This window comes from Equus asinus, chromosome X, assembly GCF_041296235.1.
Source record: "Equus asinus isolate D_3611 breed Donkey chromosome X, EquAss-T2T_v2, whole genome shotgun sequence".
NCBI classification, from domain to species: domain Eukaryota; kingdom Metazoa; phylum Chordata; class Mammalia; order Perissodactyla; family Equidae; genus Equus; species Equus asinus.
The window spans coordinates 56,520,578-56,539,520 of NC_091820.1; the positions used below are offsets into that span (position 1 = coordinate 56,520,578).

General features: G+C 42.9%; 1 protein-coding gene across 1 annotated transcript; it reads right to left on the reverse strand.

Annotated features, from left to right (window-relative positions):
• Window positions 1–563: 563 nt before the first annotated feature.
• Window positions 564–10,457, reverse strand: SNX12 (sorting nexin 12). Its single transcript, XM_070502348.1, has 4 exons — window positions 10,144–10,457; window positions 5,238–5,333; window positions 4,544–4,668; window positions 564–4,138 (listed from the first exon to the last, which is right to left on the reverse strand). Exons 1-4 carry the CDS (start codon window positions 10,306–10,308, stop codon window positions 4,036–4,038), a joined length of 489 nt encoding a protein of 162 aa, XP_070358449.1. The 5' UTR covers window positions 10,309–10,457; the 3' UTR covers window positions 564–4,035.
• Window positions 10,458–18,943: the final 8,486 nt, after the last annotated feature.

The following is an 18,943-nucleotide window of genomic DNA, read 5'->3' on the forward strand; positions in this document are numbered from 1 at the left end:
TCAGAGAGTGGCAGAGAACCACAAGCTAAATTAGTCACAAAGTGTTCATATTTTAAAATTAAACTTAAAACTATGATATATAGGGGCTGGCCCCATGGCCGAGTGGTTAAGTTCGCGCGCTCCGCTGCAGGCAGCCCAGTGTTTTGTTAGTTCGAATCCTGGGCGCGGACATGGCACTGCTCATCAGACCACGCTGAGGCAGCGTCCCACATGCCGCAACTAGAAGAACCCACAACAAAGAATACACAACTATGTACCGGGGGGACTTTGGGGAGAAAAAGGAAAAAATAAAATCTTTAAAAAAAAAAACAAAACTATGATATGTAAGTGGACTAACAACCATCTAACCTTCAGGCTATAATTACAGTGGTGTCTAGTTTTAGACTCTATGTCTTAGAGACATGTGAGGACCTTTGAGAGATTTCAGAATAATAAAGATAAAAGGGTTAAAAAATGAGCCAAGTGAGGAAAACTCAGAACTGTTATTGTGTCTAAGAAGAGATGATCAGGGGTGACTCAACGGTCCTCAAGGATATGAAGAAATACCCATTTCAGTGAGCAGCTGGTCTGCATTTCCACAGCAGAAAGTAATTTTATTTAAATTATTACAGCATATATTTGAAGATACAAGTGTTTCACCTAGGCAATCTCATCAAACAAAAACTCCAGAGAAGCCTGAATGCTGTCCACCTCTCCCACTCTTTACTAGCTCAACACCACATCTCAAAGAATGGGTCAAAGGGGAGATAAGGCATCTTTGGAATGTGAAGATTCAGACTTCTTTCGGGTCCAGCTACTGTGTTCAAAATTTTTTGTTAGCCTCTATCCCCCATGTCCAGTGTAAGGCTGAGCCGCTTCTGTGCTATGGATAAAGTGATTAATTAATAGTAAACACCTAGATGCATGCACAAACTTGAATTCCTCATAACAGAATGCTTCTTCTCAGTGTTGATGGGTAAGAGGGCTTGGATTGGGGTTCTTTCGGGATCCAATTACTGTGCTAAAATGGCCCATTTGACTCCAAAGAAGGGGAATTTACCTAACCTGCTATTAAAAAAAAAAAAGACTGGATAACCAGCTAGATGTGCCGGGACCTCTTATTTTGTCTCTAGCATTTTCTTGTCCTGTACAGACATCTGAACTAAAGTATAAGAAGTGTAAGGTCTATAAAGAAAGAGAATGCAATCATAGTCTATTTGTACCATGACCACCCCACCCCATCCCCAGCCCAGCTTTTATCATAAAGTTGGGCACACAGAAGGCTATTAACTAGTACTTGTTAAATGAATGTCATCTGTCCAAAATTTTAATATTTTATTTTATAGCTGCTTGTTCTAGTTATTCTCTAATTCATTGTCTAACACTGCTGCCTCTGAAGACTGCATTTCTCTCGTTATTCATCCTCTCTTATCTCACAGAAACATCTATTCTTCCCTACCCCCTCAGATAACTTTAGTCATCTAATTCCTGAACTACCAAAACCTCTTAACTTCCTTAATTCAGCCCCCACTCTTCTACTTAGAACCAAACATCAATGTTAAGTCACCTTAATTCATAATGTTTTGACCACATCACTTTCTATACCTTCTTTCCATGCTCAGTTACATGACTAAAACTAGCTTTGACTTCCCAAATGACAAGACTCCTACCTCCTCTCATTTCAAACTTTTCCCAAAACCCACTTTGTGTAGGAAGCCATTTCAGAACACCTTGGTCAGATGAAAATATCCACCCATCAAAAGTTCTCAGAGTTCACTCACCTTTCTGCCTGCATCAAATCTATTTGAAAGAAAAAAAGAAGTCTCAATTGAGGTAAAAAGCCCATGAAAGAAACAGTGTTTGTAGGTGGTGTGTGGGTGTGTTGGAGGATTAAGCACATGCACACACATGTTTATGTACACATATAGTATATGCATATACATACATACACACACACATGCTGTAAATATATCCTGCCCAAATTAGCACAAACCCACAAGCTTAAAAACCAAATCTGCTAAATCTGACCCAAACCACAGGTACTGAGCCCTATGGCTACTTCCTACAAGCAGATGCATTACCTTTGTGACAAAGTCAATTGCGAGTTGCAAGAAGGATAGGTAAATATCACTACAGGCAGCTAGGATTCTGCTTTTTTTTAAAAGTTAAATGCAAAGCTTACTTATCACCTCAGGATATTGACCACGTTATTTCTGCACAATACCCAGAATATCCTAGACACTGAGAAATACTAAATTTACAACTTAAGCAGGAAAACAGAGGCTTGCTTCACAGTGGTTTAATATGAACAGAGTTGAATATGACATTGTCTGACAGAAGAATGAATAGTTTGCTGAATAAAAGCCCCGAGTCAGGATATATACACAGCAGAAATGGGGCCTCAGGCTCTCAGCACTTGTGCACAATGAAAGAAGGAATCTTAAAAAAAAAAAAAAGTCAATAACAGAGGATACAAATCAACAAGGCAGCAACAATACCAACATTGGGGAGGGAGGAAAGGGAGCAGAGCCTCTCTCTAGGGGCTGCTCAGCCCCGGCAAAGGCTTGGCAGCTGGAGAGCTGATCTGTCTCAGGGAACTTCAGCGTTTAGATGGACTCCAAATCCCATGTCAAAATCTAATCCTAATCTCTCCGATCAGGGTCTTCTCAGAATCAGTCGTCCTTCTCCCCAAGACCCTGTATAGAGAACTCCAATCCTTCCGTGATAAGGAGTCTAAGCAAAGAACCCCCACTCTTGACCTGAAACCAGAGTTAACTTGCTCCCATCCCACCACTTGGGATAGATATCGGGGCCCAGCAAACAAACCACTACCTCCCAGAGAGAAGCCCAGGAAAGCTGCCAGCCTCAAGAAGCTGCTTCAGACTCTAAGATTTGGGAAATCCATACCCAGCTGCTATCCCTAGCTCAACTTCTGGAGAGAAGGCTGGAGGTCCATGGGAAACAAGTGCAGGCAGTTCAATAACCCTGTGACCAAGCTGGGAAGGGCAGTGACAACTCTTGCCTGAGCCCCATTCAACAGCTCAAAGTGCTTAGCAGAAGTCAGAGACTGTGTGGTTTGTTCATGCACTTCTGCCCTGTGGCAGCACTAAACAGGATGGGGGAAAGGAGAATGGAAGGAAGAGAGTGGTCATTCCCTTCCCTACCACCGGGAGGTACCTAGAAAATGATCCACGCCCACCCTTCAGGGAGTTACCTGGCAGTAGTGAGTTCCCCCCACCCCTCAAGCCACCAAACCTGCAAAGCTAACCCATAAAGCAGCAAGGGCTTGGGGAGGGAGAACTGCTGGTCCATACTAACTCACCTGCTGGTGAGCAAGAACAGCCAGCCAGAGCAGGGAGCCACAAAGGAGAGGGGCTAGGCAACAGGAGCTCCCTACTGTCCTACGGCTTTCTTCTGACTCTGAAGCAGCCATGATGATGGGCCCAGAAAACCCACACACCTTGCTCCACATAACAGACTGCTTATACTCTAGGAGGATTACTGCCATCAAAAGCAAGAAAGGAGAGAGAAAGCAACAAAAGAATCTGGAGAAAACTGGGAGCAGGCCTAGAGAAAACAAGGAGAGCTTTTGGGTCTCTATCACCTTCCCAAAAAGGAAAAAATTCATGCAGGTAGGAAAGGCAGGTTTTTCCCTGCTCGGCATTCCTGGTTAAACCTAAGTGTAAGAAAAATCCCCTGGACTTGCAGCATCAGTATGTATTCAAGTGCCTCACCAGCACGAGACCCGCCCCCCGACCCCAAGGTTAGCCTTCTGGCATGGGTAAATGCCCAAGAAATTGCCTTCTACTCCAATCCTCCCACCCACCCCCCAACCCCAAGCAAAGGGCATCTGCCTGTGGTTGCCCACCTCTCCTCAGAGAAGAGGATCCTAGCAGAGTGCCCACGGTATAGTCAAGTACCAAGGAACACAATGCCAAACAGTCTATCAGGCCAGGGGATGGGTAGCCAACTTCAGATCAAAGAGAGAAAGAGGCTTAGTGTAAAAACCAACGTCATTTCAGCAGGAAAGTAGAGGGCAAGTGGTGAGAGGGGCTCCTACTGGCGCACCTTCCCGGGGACGTAGTTCCTGTCAATTGCCTCCTCCTGCAGGAACATGTGTAGGCAGCGTTCATTCTGAGCCAGCGGATGCCCAGCAATTCTGTAAAGAGACCGAGATGGTTATCAGTAGTATTTGGGATTAGAGAGAATTCGCAGAGAGATGGGGGTGTGGACAGGGGAGGAAGGGCAAGGTCAGCCCTGAGGTTTAAGCAAGTAGAGAACAGCAGCAGGGCACCACTTCAACCCTAATATTGTAGAGGGGAAGGAGGATAGAGAGGTAGGGAGGGGGAAATCCCTAGACATGTCCAACATCCAGTGCTTTCTCAGGCCCCGAGGTACAGGATCAGAATTCTGCTCAAAGGAATGGAGTTTTACTATCCAGTCAGTCCACCACACAATTGGCACCACATCATATTACCCATTACAAAAGGGGAGATAGACGAAACATAGAGAAAGACTATGATGGCAAAAGTTGCCAAGAGGAGCCCCCAGGAACTTGGCTTACTTGTTAATAAACTGTTCGAGGCCCTGCCTCCTCTCTTCAATGAAGGACTCCTCAAAGATCCCTTCATCTCCTCGAAAAGGGAGCTGCCGCTTCAAGGCTTTCCCAGGCAGTGGGGGTACCACAATCTGCAGGCAGACACAAAATATCAGCCACACAGGAGAGGAAGGAGAGGGAATGAGATGCCAAGTACTATATACCTCATTTCCTGTTAGGCGTAGGGTCCATCCTACCTCACAGTCAGCAACTTGTAAGAACTGAGACCATAAGAACAGTGGGGATGGCTCAGGCCAAAAATTAATCCAACCCTGCTTTTGTAGGAGGACAGGTTTACTATCTCAAAAGAAAAGAAATAAACTCCAAATAGTCCTCCCTTTCTTTAACAATCCACTACCATCCAAGAATTTAGCTAGGCCTTTCCTAACACTGTACTTTCCATTTTTAGCACTTACAGGAGTTAAGCTGAATGAGTTTACTAGCCACTAGTTAAGTAATGCTTTTTCTTTACAATTTGTCCTAAACTTACCACTTTCAGGTTTCAAAGGGTATCACCCAGATGCAATATATTGGGATTTGGTAGATAGAGTGTGTTCACCCTCTCCACTACCTCCAAGATTTTATAGACTGTGATTTTATGCATTCTCAGTCTATGTGTATCTCCTCCTCCAAGGCTGCCACACAAGGAACGATGCCATACCTTACTGTCTCGCTCCAGCTCATTTTTTAGCCACTCAAAATCACTGTAGCGCCGTCGTACACAGGACTCCTTCAGCTTGAAGATAGGTAGGTTTGTCTACAGGGAAGGAAGGATAAGAGAAGAGAGATGGTAAGTAAGGTTCAGCCTGTGGTGGCCACCTGTCAGAACTACTTGGACAGGTCCCAGTGAAGAAATAGCTCCGATGAAGGTCGGCCCTGTGGCACAGCGGTTAAGTTCGCATGTTGCAATTCTCGGTGGCCCGGGGTTCGCCAGTTCGGATCCCGGGTGCAGACATGGCACCACTTGGCAAGCCATGCTGTGGTAGGCGTTCCATGTATAAAAGAGAGGAAGACGGGCATGGATGTTAGCTCAGGGCCAGTCTTCCTCAGCAAAAAGAGGAGGACTGGCAGTAGTTAGCTCAGGGCTAATCTTCCTCAAAAAAAAAAAAAAAGAAAGAAATAGCTCTGATGGACCATGCTTCTAAAATTCTTTCAAAACACCACTGGGTGAATACCAATCCTTACCACATCCAGCCTTGTCACAGTTGGTGATTAGAAGTCCCTTGCTGCTTAGCATTTATCCTACAAATAGACTTGAAGTTGCATGTAAATATGTATGTACAAGGGTTTTCACTGCATTTTATCATTTGCAATAATAACAAATATCTATCAATCAGTAATTCGTTAAGTAAATTATGGTACACCTATTCATTAGAATACTGTACAACTAAGAAAAGAACGGGAAACATATATATGTGCCAGGACGGAAAGAAAGTAAGTATTACAATCAAGATCCAGAACGGTATATACAGCTTGCCTCTTTTTGTATTTTAAAAAGGGATATGTGTATGTGTGTATATTTATATTTATGAAAAGATACTGGTAATAGTGACTGACTTTGGAGAAAAAGACTAGGTAACTGGAATGGGTAGGAGGGTCACATTTTTCATTGTGCAATTTGAATTTATCATGTGCATGTATTACATTTTCAACTGAAAAGTGAATTTCAGTTCCCAGTAAAGAACAAGAGATAAGCACCTCCAAGGTATGCCTTTCTCTGCTTTTCCTGTCTAAATCCTCTCCATTCTACAAGTCCCGCTTCATCCAGGAAATCTTTCCTGACAAAACCAGCTTGATTTATTGGTCTTCCTCTGCTCTGAACACCCATGACACTTATATTTTTAGTACTGCCTGACACGCTATTGTTTTATACATCATGCTTAGTCTTGCTACCTAACTAAATTGTAAATTCACTGAAATCAGGAGCTACAACTACTTCTGCATCTCCCTAAATGCGGTCTACACAAGTTACTCAATAAATACTCAGTTGATTCTAGAGGCCCTATGTATCTGTTTACCCTCTCCTTATTTAGAAAGTGCAGCAGAAATAGCAATTACATTACGTTGGCTTACCATAGCTTGTTCCGGATATAAATCAGCTTATTTCCACATCTTAATCATTGAGAATTTTCCCAAGGCTCTAATGGCAATGCAAATACCAGAGAAACAAAAAGCCTTGATCCTCACTCCTGTCTACAAGTTCTAAATAGAAATAGCCAGCTGCATGTATTAATACTGACTATATTTCCCACCAGCCAATTCAGATCAGCAGATGGAAATAAAAGGAACTAGCTTCTCTCCTTTCTCCACAACTGCCTCAGGGCAGGAAAAGAGCATCCTGGAGCCATGCTATAGCTTCCCACAGCACACACTACAACATACTTTATAGTCTTCAAGACTGGAAATTGTCTTTTCAGGATCCACTTCTAGGTGTAGGCCATCAAAAGCCCAATAACTGGCCAACTTACATTAGTTACAACTCTACCCAGGATCGAGGTCCAAGGAACGTCAACGGGTTGAAGTGGAGTGAGAGACGTACATGCCAAGTAATATTTTATTACCTATTCTTTAGAAGAATAAGAAACTGGAAACAGTGGTTTCTTCAGAAAGGGGAACCTCTGGAGGGCAGAGGGAGGGAGACTTAGTTTTTACACCTTTTGTACCTTTTGAATTTTGTACCATGTGCCAGTATTAACTATTCAAAATAAACCATTATAGAGAACATTCTCAGAATGCTGCAAGAAATATATACATGTATCAAATCATCACATTGTACACCTTAAACTTACACTTACGTGATGTTATACATCAACCATATGTGAATAAAGCTGGGGGAAAAATAATCCCACAAGAAAAAAAGTCCTTCAGTATCATGTGATTCCAGGCTTCCACCACAGTTCATTACAAATATTCTGATCCCCAAACAGTAGAACCTTAACTAGTAGGTTTTTACAGAAGCCAACAGAAGGGCCAAAGAAAAGAAAAAAATGCTGAGTAGATTCTTCCAAGACACAGAGACACCACCCACTGCCATTTTGTGGACTTCCTTCTTTGACTCACAAAAATGCTGTTCTTTCCCTACCCTGACAGAACGGTGACAATAATAGCCTTTCATCTCAGCACCTAGCCATCTAAGGAAGGGGCTACTACAGACTAGGATAGTCTCCCAGCTTCAACCTACAAATCACATGAGGAAGACAGGACTGTGTAGTACAGGATATAGAGAGCCCTCTGGCTCTGATTAACACAAAGTCAAGGGAAAGGAGAGAAAGAAGCACAGTTCAAGTCCACAGGACAACTGACATTTGAAAACTTCCATACGCATCATGTGAAGTCACCAGGACACCTCTCCAGACTCCTCATTTCTTGAGGAGGTGGGAGGGGGGAAATTCTTTCCTGAGCAAAACGAAAGAGAACAGCTTCAGAAATATTTAGCTATTATACAAAGAAAAAAAGTCAGGGCTATCTGCTTCTGCCATACCCAATACCTAACTCTCAAAGCCCATTCTCTGAGTCTCATGCTCCCTATAATGCCTACAACAATCAATCACTTAAAATAGCAATTTAAAACCAAATCATTTCACCAATTTTTCCCCAAAACAGAATTCAATCAAATATTAAAAGCCTATATAGCCATACAAATTAACATAAACTACACAAATTAAGTCAAACTCACAGAACTAGAAACTGCCATCAACCCTATCATCACTACACAATTAGATATTGTGGAAAAGACTGATGAAAAGCTTAGTGGGTAGAAAAACTTTGCACACTAAAGTTTTGCAACTTTAAGCGTTGCCAAAGAGACTAAAGTGTAGCAGAAAGAGTATGATGGGCTTTGGGGTCAGATAGACCTGGGTTCAAATGCCAGCCCAGCCACTTATTATTTACGTGTACATGGGCAAGTTACTTAAACTGCATTCCTCCTCAGTTTCCTATCTGTAAAATAGTGTTTTTTTAAGGATTTAACAAGTAAAACCTAGTTCGGTGCCTGACACATAATAGGCACTGGGTGAACAGTTCCTGTTGTCATTAGAATGCCTGCAGTAGAGAGCTATCTCATTCATAACCCCTAAGGCTCTTGGGTAACGCATCAATACAATGTCTCCAAAACCCCACAGCAGAGAGTCCTTATACTGAACAACGTATGCCCAGGCTTCCCCAGGTAACTTCTCTACCATGAACAGTTTCCAGCTTTTATCGTATTTTGAGAGATCTAACTTCCATTCTTCCCCAAAGAGATGATTTCAAATAGTTCTTACATAGACAAGTTTTCCTCATTTTTCACTATTCGCTTTTCTTTCTTGAGTTTGGACTTTGCCTAACTTGGAATTTGGAGATCATCATTTCTCAACCAGATTTCAAAGCCCAGGTAGGAGAGCACACTCTCATTCAGTTCATTCATTCATTCAAAAATGAAAGCACATACACTCTTTTAGGTCTTCAAATGCTGTTTGAGTAGCATGCTGTCCATAGAGAATACTCTGGCCCTCTAGTCTGAGAAGAAAACATAAGAAAAATTAGAAAATGGTTATCAAACTTTTTTGCCTATAACCATTTCAACTGGGCAAAATAACCTGCAAACTGAGTAGTCTATCTGCATATTCCATCCTTGCATTGTGGACCAGGAACTAGAGAATAAAGTCCCCTGCAGTGCACAATGGAAGAAGCCACTCCTGGGGCAGCCCTGAAATATCACATATTAAAGTAACTACAGACCAGGGTCTGAATCCAGAAGGTTAATCTAGGACAGAATTGAGAGCCAATAGATATTGAAATAAACATTCTGGATACTTTAAATCTAAAGGATCAGCACAAGAGGAGAGCAGCGACTGACAATCCACCAATCCCAGTGCAAGGCCAGGGTTCACAGTGAGACACAGCACGTGGTGGTACCTGAGAAAAGTTAAGCATAAAACACTTCTCTCCTTCAGATGCTAATTCTACACAAATCTGGGAAGCACTCAGTCTCAAGGAGACTCCCTTTCTTACTTCCGCTCCACCAAGCCCACTGCCTCCCTTTTCGGGAGTCTATCTTCCCTTGAATCCAGGCTTTGCTCAACTCCATCATCCCAGGGAGACCTCACTAGGAAGAAGCCGGGCCTTCCTGCCCTCCCTCTTCAGATTGACTTCCCACAACCTAGTTTAGTTAGGGGACCCAGTGATATAGCGCCTTGGCTTTCCACCCCCCAGCCCTCTTCCACGCTCCCTTCCCTCCTCCTGTCGCCACAGTCGTGATTTCTATTTCCTTGATTCCTCACTCTGATCTTCTCCATCCTCCCCACCCCATCCAGCCATGCTTCACTTCTTGCTCATGAGCACTTGTTTTCCCTCACCCCGGTCCAGTGGCCCCCTCAGGAGTTTTCTGTACCCTCGGGCCACAACCGAGTCTGCAGACCTCTCTCCAAATCTATTAAGCTCTACTAAGCCCCAAATGACCCCTCCAAGCGTCTTCTCCACCGTTAGTCGTCCCTATGGCAGCCTCCCCCCAGCCCGCTCCCGCCCCCCTACCCCCCCGCCCAGCCGCCCGGTCCTCCCTCAGCTGTCTCCCTCACCCCGTGACTCACCCGCATGCGAACCTCATAGGTGGTGAAGCGCGCGCGGCCCACGCCCACCGTCTGTGGATTAAAGATGTCGATCTCCAGGAAGTTACTTGGCGGCCCATAAGCGTCGGTCAGGTCCTGCGGCTTCGAGTTAAGGCGCCGAGTGTCAGCTACCGCCGTGTCCGACATCTTTCCGAAGGAGAGACTGGGACCAGGGAAGGGGGGTGGGGGACAGAGGCCGGAGGGAGGAGCGCGCACGGCCCCTCCCGCTTGCAAAGTAACCAGCCAACCCACAGACAGCGGCGCCGCGCACGCGCGCCCACGCACGCACGCACGCACGCGCACGTTGCCCCGGACCAGGGCCCGGCGCCCTGAATTGCAGCCCAGTTGGCGGTTGTGTGTCCTGTGCAGAGGACGCGTCATTCAGTCTTCCGGGCGGTGTTTGTAGCCGCCCCGGAACCTGCATCTCTAGTACGCACCACCCAATGTCCTGGGACGCCCTCCAGGCGGTATCCGCCCATCGCTGCTCCTCAACCCAAGAAACGGTCTTGTACCGGGTCTCAATCAGCAGTGGGCACTGCCCCGCAAACTAGGATCCTACAGTGATAGGCCACAGCCCTGTGACCTGAATAAGTCAGAGTTCTGCGCGAAAATAGGAGGAGGGTGGTCTCTGGAGAGTGGGGTTCCAACAAGAGTACCAAAAACCTAGAACGCAGCCCCGCCGCTTGTGCCCCTGATAGTTTCAATTCATTCTACACGCAGTTGAGCGCTCGCTGAGCGTTATCTACGGTGCCAGGAAAGCAGTCAGGATGGGATAAACAAAGATGATTTCTCATTCTCACCTTTCAGGAAAATATGGGCATATCTTCATCTTCCACTTGTTGCCACATAAAAGCTAACTCCAGGTGTACTCAAATAATACATTTCTCAACAAATTGAAGGCATTTATTTCATACCTTCTATCGCTACTCTGCAGAGGTCCATAGTTGGCACTGCTCTGAGGTTGCTTGCAGCCCACAATGGAGACAGAATACGAGTCTACATGAAAATATCTATAGAAATATGTGTTGGGGCCGGCCCGGTGGCGCAGCAGTTAACTTCGCACGTTCCGCTTCTCGGCGGCCCAGGGTTCGCCGGTTCGGATCCTGGGTGTGGACATGGCACTGCTTGGCAAGCCATGCTGTGGTAGGCGTCCCACATAGAAAGTAGAGGAAGATGGGCACGATGTTAGCTCAGGGCCAGGCTTCCTCAGCAAAAAGAGGAGGACTGGCAGTAGTTAGCTCAGGGCTAATCTTCCTCAAAAAAAAAAAGAAGAAATATGTGTTAATATTTGTATGACTAATTTACACATGGCCCATTTGAAGGGGTAGTGCCCCACATTAAGGGTGGTGATTTTAGGTCATCTTTTCTCCTTTCCGCACCTGCCCTCATCTGCAAAAAAAATTTCCCATGTCACTGATGCCTGAAATTCCTTCCACAGAGCACAAGGCCCTATAATTTCACAATTCAGTTATTTAATTCAATTTAACAGATATCTACTAAGCAACCACTTATGTGCCAGGCACTATGCTAAACACTAAAGACCTAGAGTTGAGTAAGAAACTTCCTGCCCTCAAGGGGTTAACATTCTAGAAAGGGAGACAAGTAAATTAAACTAATACAATGTGACAAATACAAAATAAGCGAATGTTCAAAGCAGCACATAGGACATGAATAATTGGAGGAATTAGGGAAGGCTTCCTGGAGGAGGAAACATCTGAGTTTGACAGACATGAAAAGACATAAGGAACAAATAGGAGTGGAAATGGGGAAAGGTAATTTCTTGCAGAGGGAATAGCATAGCAAAGTCATTCTGATAAGAAACAGCATGATATTTTTAGGCAATTATCACCAATTCAGATTGTGTAATGGAAATGCTTAGAGAGGTAGGCTGGCCGGGGATGGGCAGCTGAGGGTGATCCTTCTATATTAAGCAAAGGGTCTCTGGCTTTATGATGTAGGCGATAGGGAGGCACTGAAGGACCTTCAACAGGAAAAAGACATGATCAGATTTGTGTTTTAAAAGGATTATTTTGCAGGCAACATAGAAGACGTGTTTGAGTTGAATATGACGAATTATAAGAGTATCAACAATAAAACTTAGAATCTGGTCGTGATGGTGGGAATGGAGAAAAGGGAGGAGATAGGACTGAGACTGAGGAAATAAATAGATAGGACTTGTATGTGATTAGATATGGTGGTAGTATAGTATAGGACTTAAGCATGTGAGCTATGAACTTAAGCTGCCTGGGTCAAAATCCCTGCTTCCTAGTTGTATAACCTTGAGCAAGTTATCCAAACAGTTTTCCTCATCTGGAAAATGGAAATGATAAGACTAAAAGCTACCTCTGGGGCTTTTGTGAGAATTAAATAAAATACATGCAAACAGGAAGTGTTCAGTAACTATTGGCTATTATTACTATTTGAGGGGAGAGGGAGGAAATTGAAAATGACTCCTGGGTTTCTGATTTATGTAACTAGGTGGATCCTGGTACCACCAATCAAAATTGGAATTACAGAAAGAAGAGTAAGTTTGGGAGGGAAGACAATGAGTTCAATTTAGATAAATCTGGGGTGTCTGGGAGGAGATGTCCAGCAGGCAGCTGAAGTACTGGCCTGGAGCTCAAGGGTGTGATCAGGGTAAGAGACAGAGATTTGAGAGTCATCAGCATACAGTGTAGAAAGAAAAACGTGAAGAGCAAGGACAGAAGATTTAAAACTTGGTGAAGGCATGCAGTGTTGATGAGAGTGTAAATCCATACAATCGTTCTGGGAGGCAAACTGGTAGCATGTATTAAATAAACATTTGACCTCAAGAAACTTGTAATACTGCTTGTCTCTGGAGAGCAGAACTGGAGAGCAGGAGTCAGGGATGGCAGGGAGAGCTGTTTTTCATTTTCATTTCATTTATGTTTAAGTATTTTTGTATTTTTTAAAAAATTTTAAATGTTATTTACCAAAAGTTTTGACTCAAAAATTTCACTTCCAATAATTTATCCTGAGAAAATAATCAGATAATCACATAAAGATACCAGTATACAGATCTTGTCTTTAAGAGCGAATAATTGTTCATGTTATGCAATGGAATATTTTTGTAGCCATTTTTTTCTAATTGGTGAATTTGTTCATATGACAAGTCTTACAAAGGAGTAGTGGGTTCTATTTTTTACAGACTTTGTATCTCAGTCACTTCCATCATAAAACTTAGTCTCTTGTGTAAATGGCCAAATTCAGGGTTCTCCTAAGTATCCATTTAAAATAACATTCTAGGGGCCGGCCCAGTGGCGCAGCAGTTAAGTTTGCACGTTCCGCTTCTTGGCGGCCCAGGGTTCGCCGGTTCGGATCCCGGGTGCGGACATGGCTACCGCTTGGCAAGCCATGCTGTGGTAGGCGTCCCACATGGAAAGTAGAGGAAGATAGGCACAGATGTTAGCTCAGGGCCAGGCTTCCTCAGCACAAAGAGGAGGGCTGGCAGTAGTTAGCTCAGAGCTAATCTTCCTCAAAAAATAAAAAATAAAATAACGTTCTATACTCGTTGATATGGATACTCATTGATATGGAATGATGCCCACAAAAAAAGTGAAAAAAGCTGGTAAAAAATATTGTAATATGATACCATTTGTATTACTGTATATGATTTATATATATAATAATTTTTAAAGACTGGAAGGATATAAATTAAAATGTTAGCAGTGGTTACCTGTGTGTGGTGGGGTTTCAGTTGGATTTTATGTTTTTATTTATAATTTTCTAAAGGGCCTCATTTTTAAACAATGAACATATATGGTTTTTTTAATGAGAAAAAAAACCACTATTTCCATTTTGGAAAAAAATTAAAGGGCAGGCACAGGAAGAGAAGCTTGTGAAGGAGACCAGGGAGGAGTGGTCAGAGAGGTAGAAAGAGAACCAGGAGACAATAGTAATCTGAAGGGGGGATAAAAAATGTTTCCAGAAGGAGCAAGGAGGTGGTTCACAGTGTTTGAAACAGTAGAACCGTTCAATAAGATAAGGCCTGAGAGAAGTCCACTCGATTTGCCCATTACCTCCGTGAGAGCAGTAGAGGCCTGGAGATGGAACCCAGACTGCAGTGGATTGAGAATTAAATCAGAGGCGGAGAAGTGAAAACATTTAGTAGAGATTATTCTTTCGAGAAGCTTGCCTAAGAAAGGAATGTGGTAGCTAGAGGGCAATGCTTTGTCAAAGAAGGATTTGTTTGTTTGTTTTTTAGAGAGAAGAGACTTGAATATGTTTAACAGCTCGGGGAGCGGGGGAAGGATTTCATAGAAAGTGAGAAGTTGAATATACAGGTAAGTAAAAGAATAAGGCTTAAAAATCAAATAGCCCTAGGAGAATTGTGAGAGTTAAATTCACAATGAGGCATAAATATACGGTCTTTTTTTAAAGAGAAAGATTTGACAGGGCAGAGAGAGAAGAGTAGATGGTACCGGGCTAATTAAATCCTTTGCAGTAATAACATGCTAACAGCTGTTACCAGCTGGCTTAGACACACACACATACACACACGCCCCGCTTTTTGCTTTTCATGAAAGGCACAGAGCTTCACAGTTACCAAGTGATGTTGGGCAAGGCACAGTTATCCTCTGTACCTCAATTATCACACCAAAGGGGGGAAAAAAAAGAATAGCTGAGTCAAATCTCTTGGTAAACAGGTGACATCAGAACTCGATGTAGCAATGCTCATTTTTCTCTCTATCAGGTTTCCTTGAGCACGTTCATTCTTTGCCAAAACAAGTCCAGAGTGGGGAAAAAATGAGAGATAGAGATTTAGGATCTTTAAATTGGAAGGAATCTCATTAGTTCATCCTCCTGCCTACAGGCAATACTGTACCTTAATCAAACAGACACCTATCCATCTTCCTGCCCTTAAATTTTTCCAAAAGGAGATTGCACAATCTCCAACTCAGTGTTAGGCGACCAAACTGACAAGAACTTCTTTCTACTTTCTATTCAGACTGTCCCAAGAAAATGGCAAATCAAAAGCCCCTACAATTTGGAGTGTTGGCGTTCTTGGGAGCAGGGGTCTGGAACTGAAGGGAGGTAGTGAGGCGGGGGGTGTCTGAGTGTAAAAGACGTAGTGCAGTGAGGGAAACCAGAGAGCAGTGCTCAGGACGGCCAGGCTATACTCCAGGGAACATGGATCCAGAGGTTAGCTGCCTCTGCAGCCCCACTCTCTTTCCACACACAGCCAGCCAGCTGCCTACTACCATTAGTGACTTCTCCCCTTTGTGAAGTTCATTTAACCATAATTTCACCTGGCGCCTCCCTAGGGATAGTCTCTACTTTAAACTCAATCCATTCTGAAACTTGTCAGCTCTCTCCCTATGTTGATGAAGTTGTTCATTAAATACTCAACTTGTCTACTTAAGTCAGTGATTGTATTTATTTTACTAAAGTATTTCTGGATCGCCTAGGGGTGAAGACAATCTGACAAAAAGTGGTGTGGCCTAAGTTTCTGAGTGTCTATGCATGTTTATCAGGGGTTGCTAAAGACCTAACCCTTTAGCTGACCAGAGTGTGGCCTCTAGCTTCCATACAGGTATTCATTAATTATATAATGAATTACCAAGCAACAATAAGACCTGGAAAGATAATAATGTTGCAGTTAGCCAGCCTTTTCCCGCAAAAAAAGCTAACATTTATCGAACACTCACTATGTGCCAGGCACTCTTTTAAGCACTTTATATATTTTAACTCAATTAATCCTCAAAACAATCCTACCACATAGGTGCTATTTTTATATCTGCATTTTACTGATGAGGCACAGCCAGATTAAGCAATGTGCCCAAAATCACACAGCTAATAAGTGGTAAAGCCAGGATTTGAACCCAGACAGTCTGGTTTAGGAGCCCAGGTTTTTAACCTGCCTCTCAATGAAGATTCTTTTAGCCCTGTACGTCACCATAAAGGGAATAAAATGGAAAAAATATATATATTAAAAAAAGAAAAAAGAGAGAAAGACTGAAAAAAAGTGCATTTGGTGGGAAGGGATAGAATGTCACTAACGACTGCTCAGTAACATTCTGGTGTAAGCTGCCTACTCCTGCCTAGATGTTGTTCTTCATCTGTTTTGTCTTTAGCCTGAAACTTTTTATGTTGAATTCCATCTTCTTAATAACTATTAGAAGTTCAAGCCCATTTAATTTCTGCCTATCCTTCAAAGCCCAGTGCAGGTCCCACCTCCTCCAAAAAGCCTCCATGTCCATCCAGTCTACAGTAATCTGTACTTTTAAAAATTTTACAGACTTGTCTGTAACGTTCATTTGGCTCTGACTTGCATTCTCTATTAGCTTTGTGTGCATTTATGTCTCATCTTACCAACCATACTGTAAACTCTCCAAGGGAAGAGACTAAGATTTTTCTTTCTCTTGCATCTTGTATCCACCATAATGCCTAGCACGGTGTATTGCAAAAATAGGCACTGAGTAAATATTTGTTGGTTGACTGATTGATTGAAAAAGGTCAGAAACTGCATCAAATGTTGGTTAATTCCCACATCATTTAGTGAAGAACTATGCACTCAATGTGTACTCAATAAACATTAATAATGATTACAAAATCATTCAAAAAGTCTTTATGGAGTTTCCACAGTGTGTAGAGAATGATGCTGCGGGGATAGAAATGAAATTGAAGACACAGCTTCTACCTTTGAAGAGCTTAGCTTAGTCTTCTCTCACTACTTCAATGCACACTGTCTCCTTTCTCTGAATTCCTGCTGCATTTGAAGTCAGGACTAGTTATCACTCACTTGTTGTCTCCCTCAATTAGATCGTGAGCTCCTGGAAGGACATGGATAGCACTGTGCTGGGAACATAATAGAATCACAGAATTGGAAGTGACTTTCGAGCTTTCCTTATTGTCAAACTTCCCACCCGGTGCAAGAATCCCTTTTGCAACAGCCCTGTTCCAGCTCTTATTTAATTATATGCTTCCAGAATCAGGAATTAACCGAAATAGGAAATGCAGGAAGAAGAGTAGGTTCACGGGCTAGATGAGTTGGATTTTGACTACGTGCAGTTAAATGTGATTCCAGACAACCAGATGGAGACAAACAGCTGAAATTCAAGTCTCAATATCAGGAGAGAGGTCAGGGCAGAAGATAGAGTCTTGGAATCTTGGGCATTGTTGTGATAGTTGAAACACTAAGATTGAGTAAGACTGCCAAGGACAAAGTCTCTGAAAATTCTTCTACTTAGAAAACGAGAGGAGAAATCAGTGAGGTGGGAGAACTGGAAGACAAAGGAGAGAGTTTTAAGGAGAGGTTGGTCACCAGAGTCAATGAGGGATAGAGCAATGAAGTTAGAGAGGATAAGACTGAGAAAAAGTTATTTCATCTGGTGATTAAGAAGCCAGACCTTTGATGACCTTGAAGAGAGCAGTCTCAGTGAAGTAGGGTCTATTTTTACTTACTCTCGTTACCCCTAATGCCTAGCACAATGTCTGGCTCAATACATATTTGTTGAATAACTGAATAAACGGATGAATGAATTGTAGTTCCTGCCCAAAACAAGAGGTGATGGGAAAAAGTAAACAAGTTAGCCTTTTTTTCCCCTCTGAGGCAAGAGGGGAATATAGGTGATAAGATAGAGAAATGCCAAGGTGAAAAAGAAAGAAGTTGAGGGCTATGATTTTCCCCCCAAAAATATGAAGTAAGCTCATCTGAGAATCTCTCACAGGTTCCATTCTCTCTCAATAGATAAGAACTATAAACTCTGGACAAAATACACACACACACACACACACACACACACACACACACACACACATCCCTACCTGAAAGCTCCAGAGAGTGAAGAATAGCAGGCATATATTGGAGGGAGGTTGGAACTTGGAATAAGGGAACAGCATGGGGCAAGTTTCTCATTTTTATGGCTTTATTATGAGGGCAGGCTGCAGTCACCAGTCAGACCATTAAAACCATATTAGGAAACCCTCATATGTCTAGCCTGAAGAACCAGAGGACAGGGGGCCTGTGGCAACCATAGTCTCTAGAAAGTGAGGGGATAGCTCAGAAAAAGATTCTGAGAAAAGGAACCCAAAATTATCTGTATAAATTCTTCCCAGGTCTTCTCTTGAGCCACACATGCATAAGGCAAACTCAAAGCAGTTCTCGTCTAAGACGAAAAGGATGGAACTGAGATTTGAGCTGCCACCCATTGCAGACAAGGCAGAGTTTTCAGTTGGAATCTAACCATGTTAATCGCTTGCTGAAACAAATACATCCACACTCTTCAGAGGAATACAACAGAATCTGGAGTCTCCACAAGATAGCATTCACAATGCCCAGGAAACCCTCTAAAATTACTCAATATATGAAGAATCAGGAAAATGTGACCCATTCTCAAGGGAAAAGACAACTAGACAACTAATGGAGGCCAACCCTGACATGATGATGCTTGATGAGGAGAGAAAAATACCCTGATAATGAATGAAAAGATAGGAAACTTCAGCAGAGAAATATAAAATAAAAAAGGAACTCAATGGAAATTCTAGAACTGAAAAACACAATATCTGAAATAAAAATAAATAACTAGATGGACTCAATATCAGAATGAAATAACAGAGGAAGGAGTTGGTGAACTTGAAGATATAATAATAAAAAGCATCCAATCTGAAGAAGAGAGAGGGGGTTGAAAAAAATGAACAGAGCCTCATAGACCTGTGGGACAATATCATAGGTCAAAAATAAGTGTGATTACAGTTCCTGAAGGAGGGGAAGGAGAGAATGGGGTCAGAAACATTATCGAAAGAAATAGCGGTTGAACAC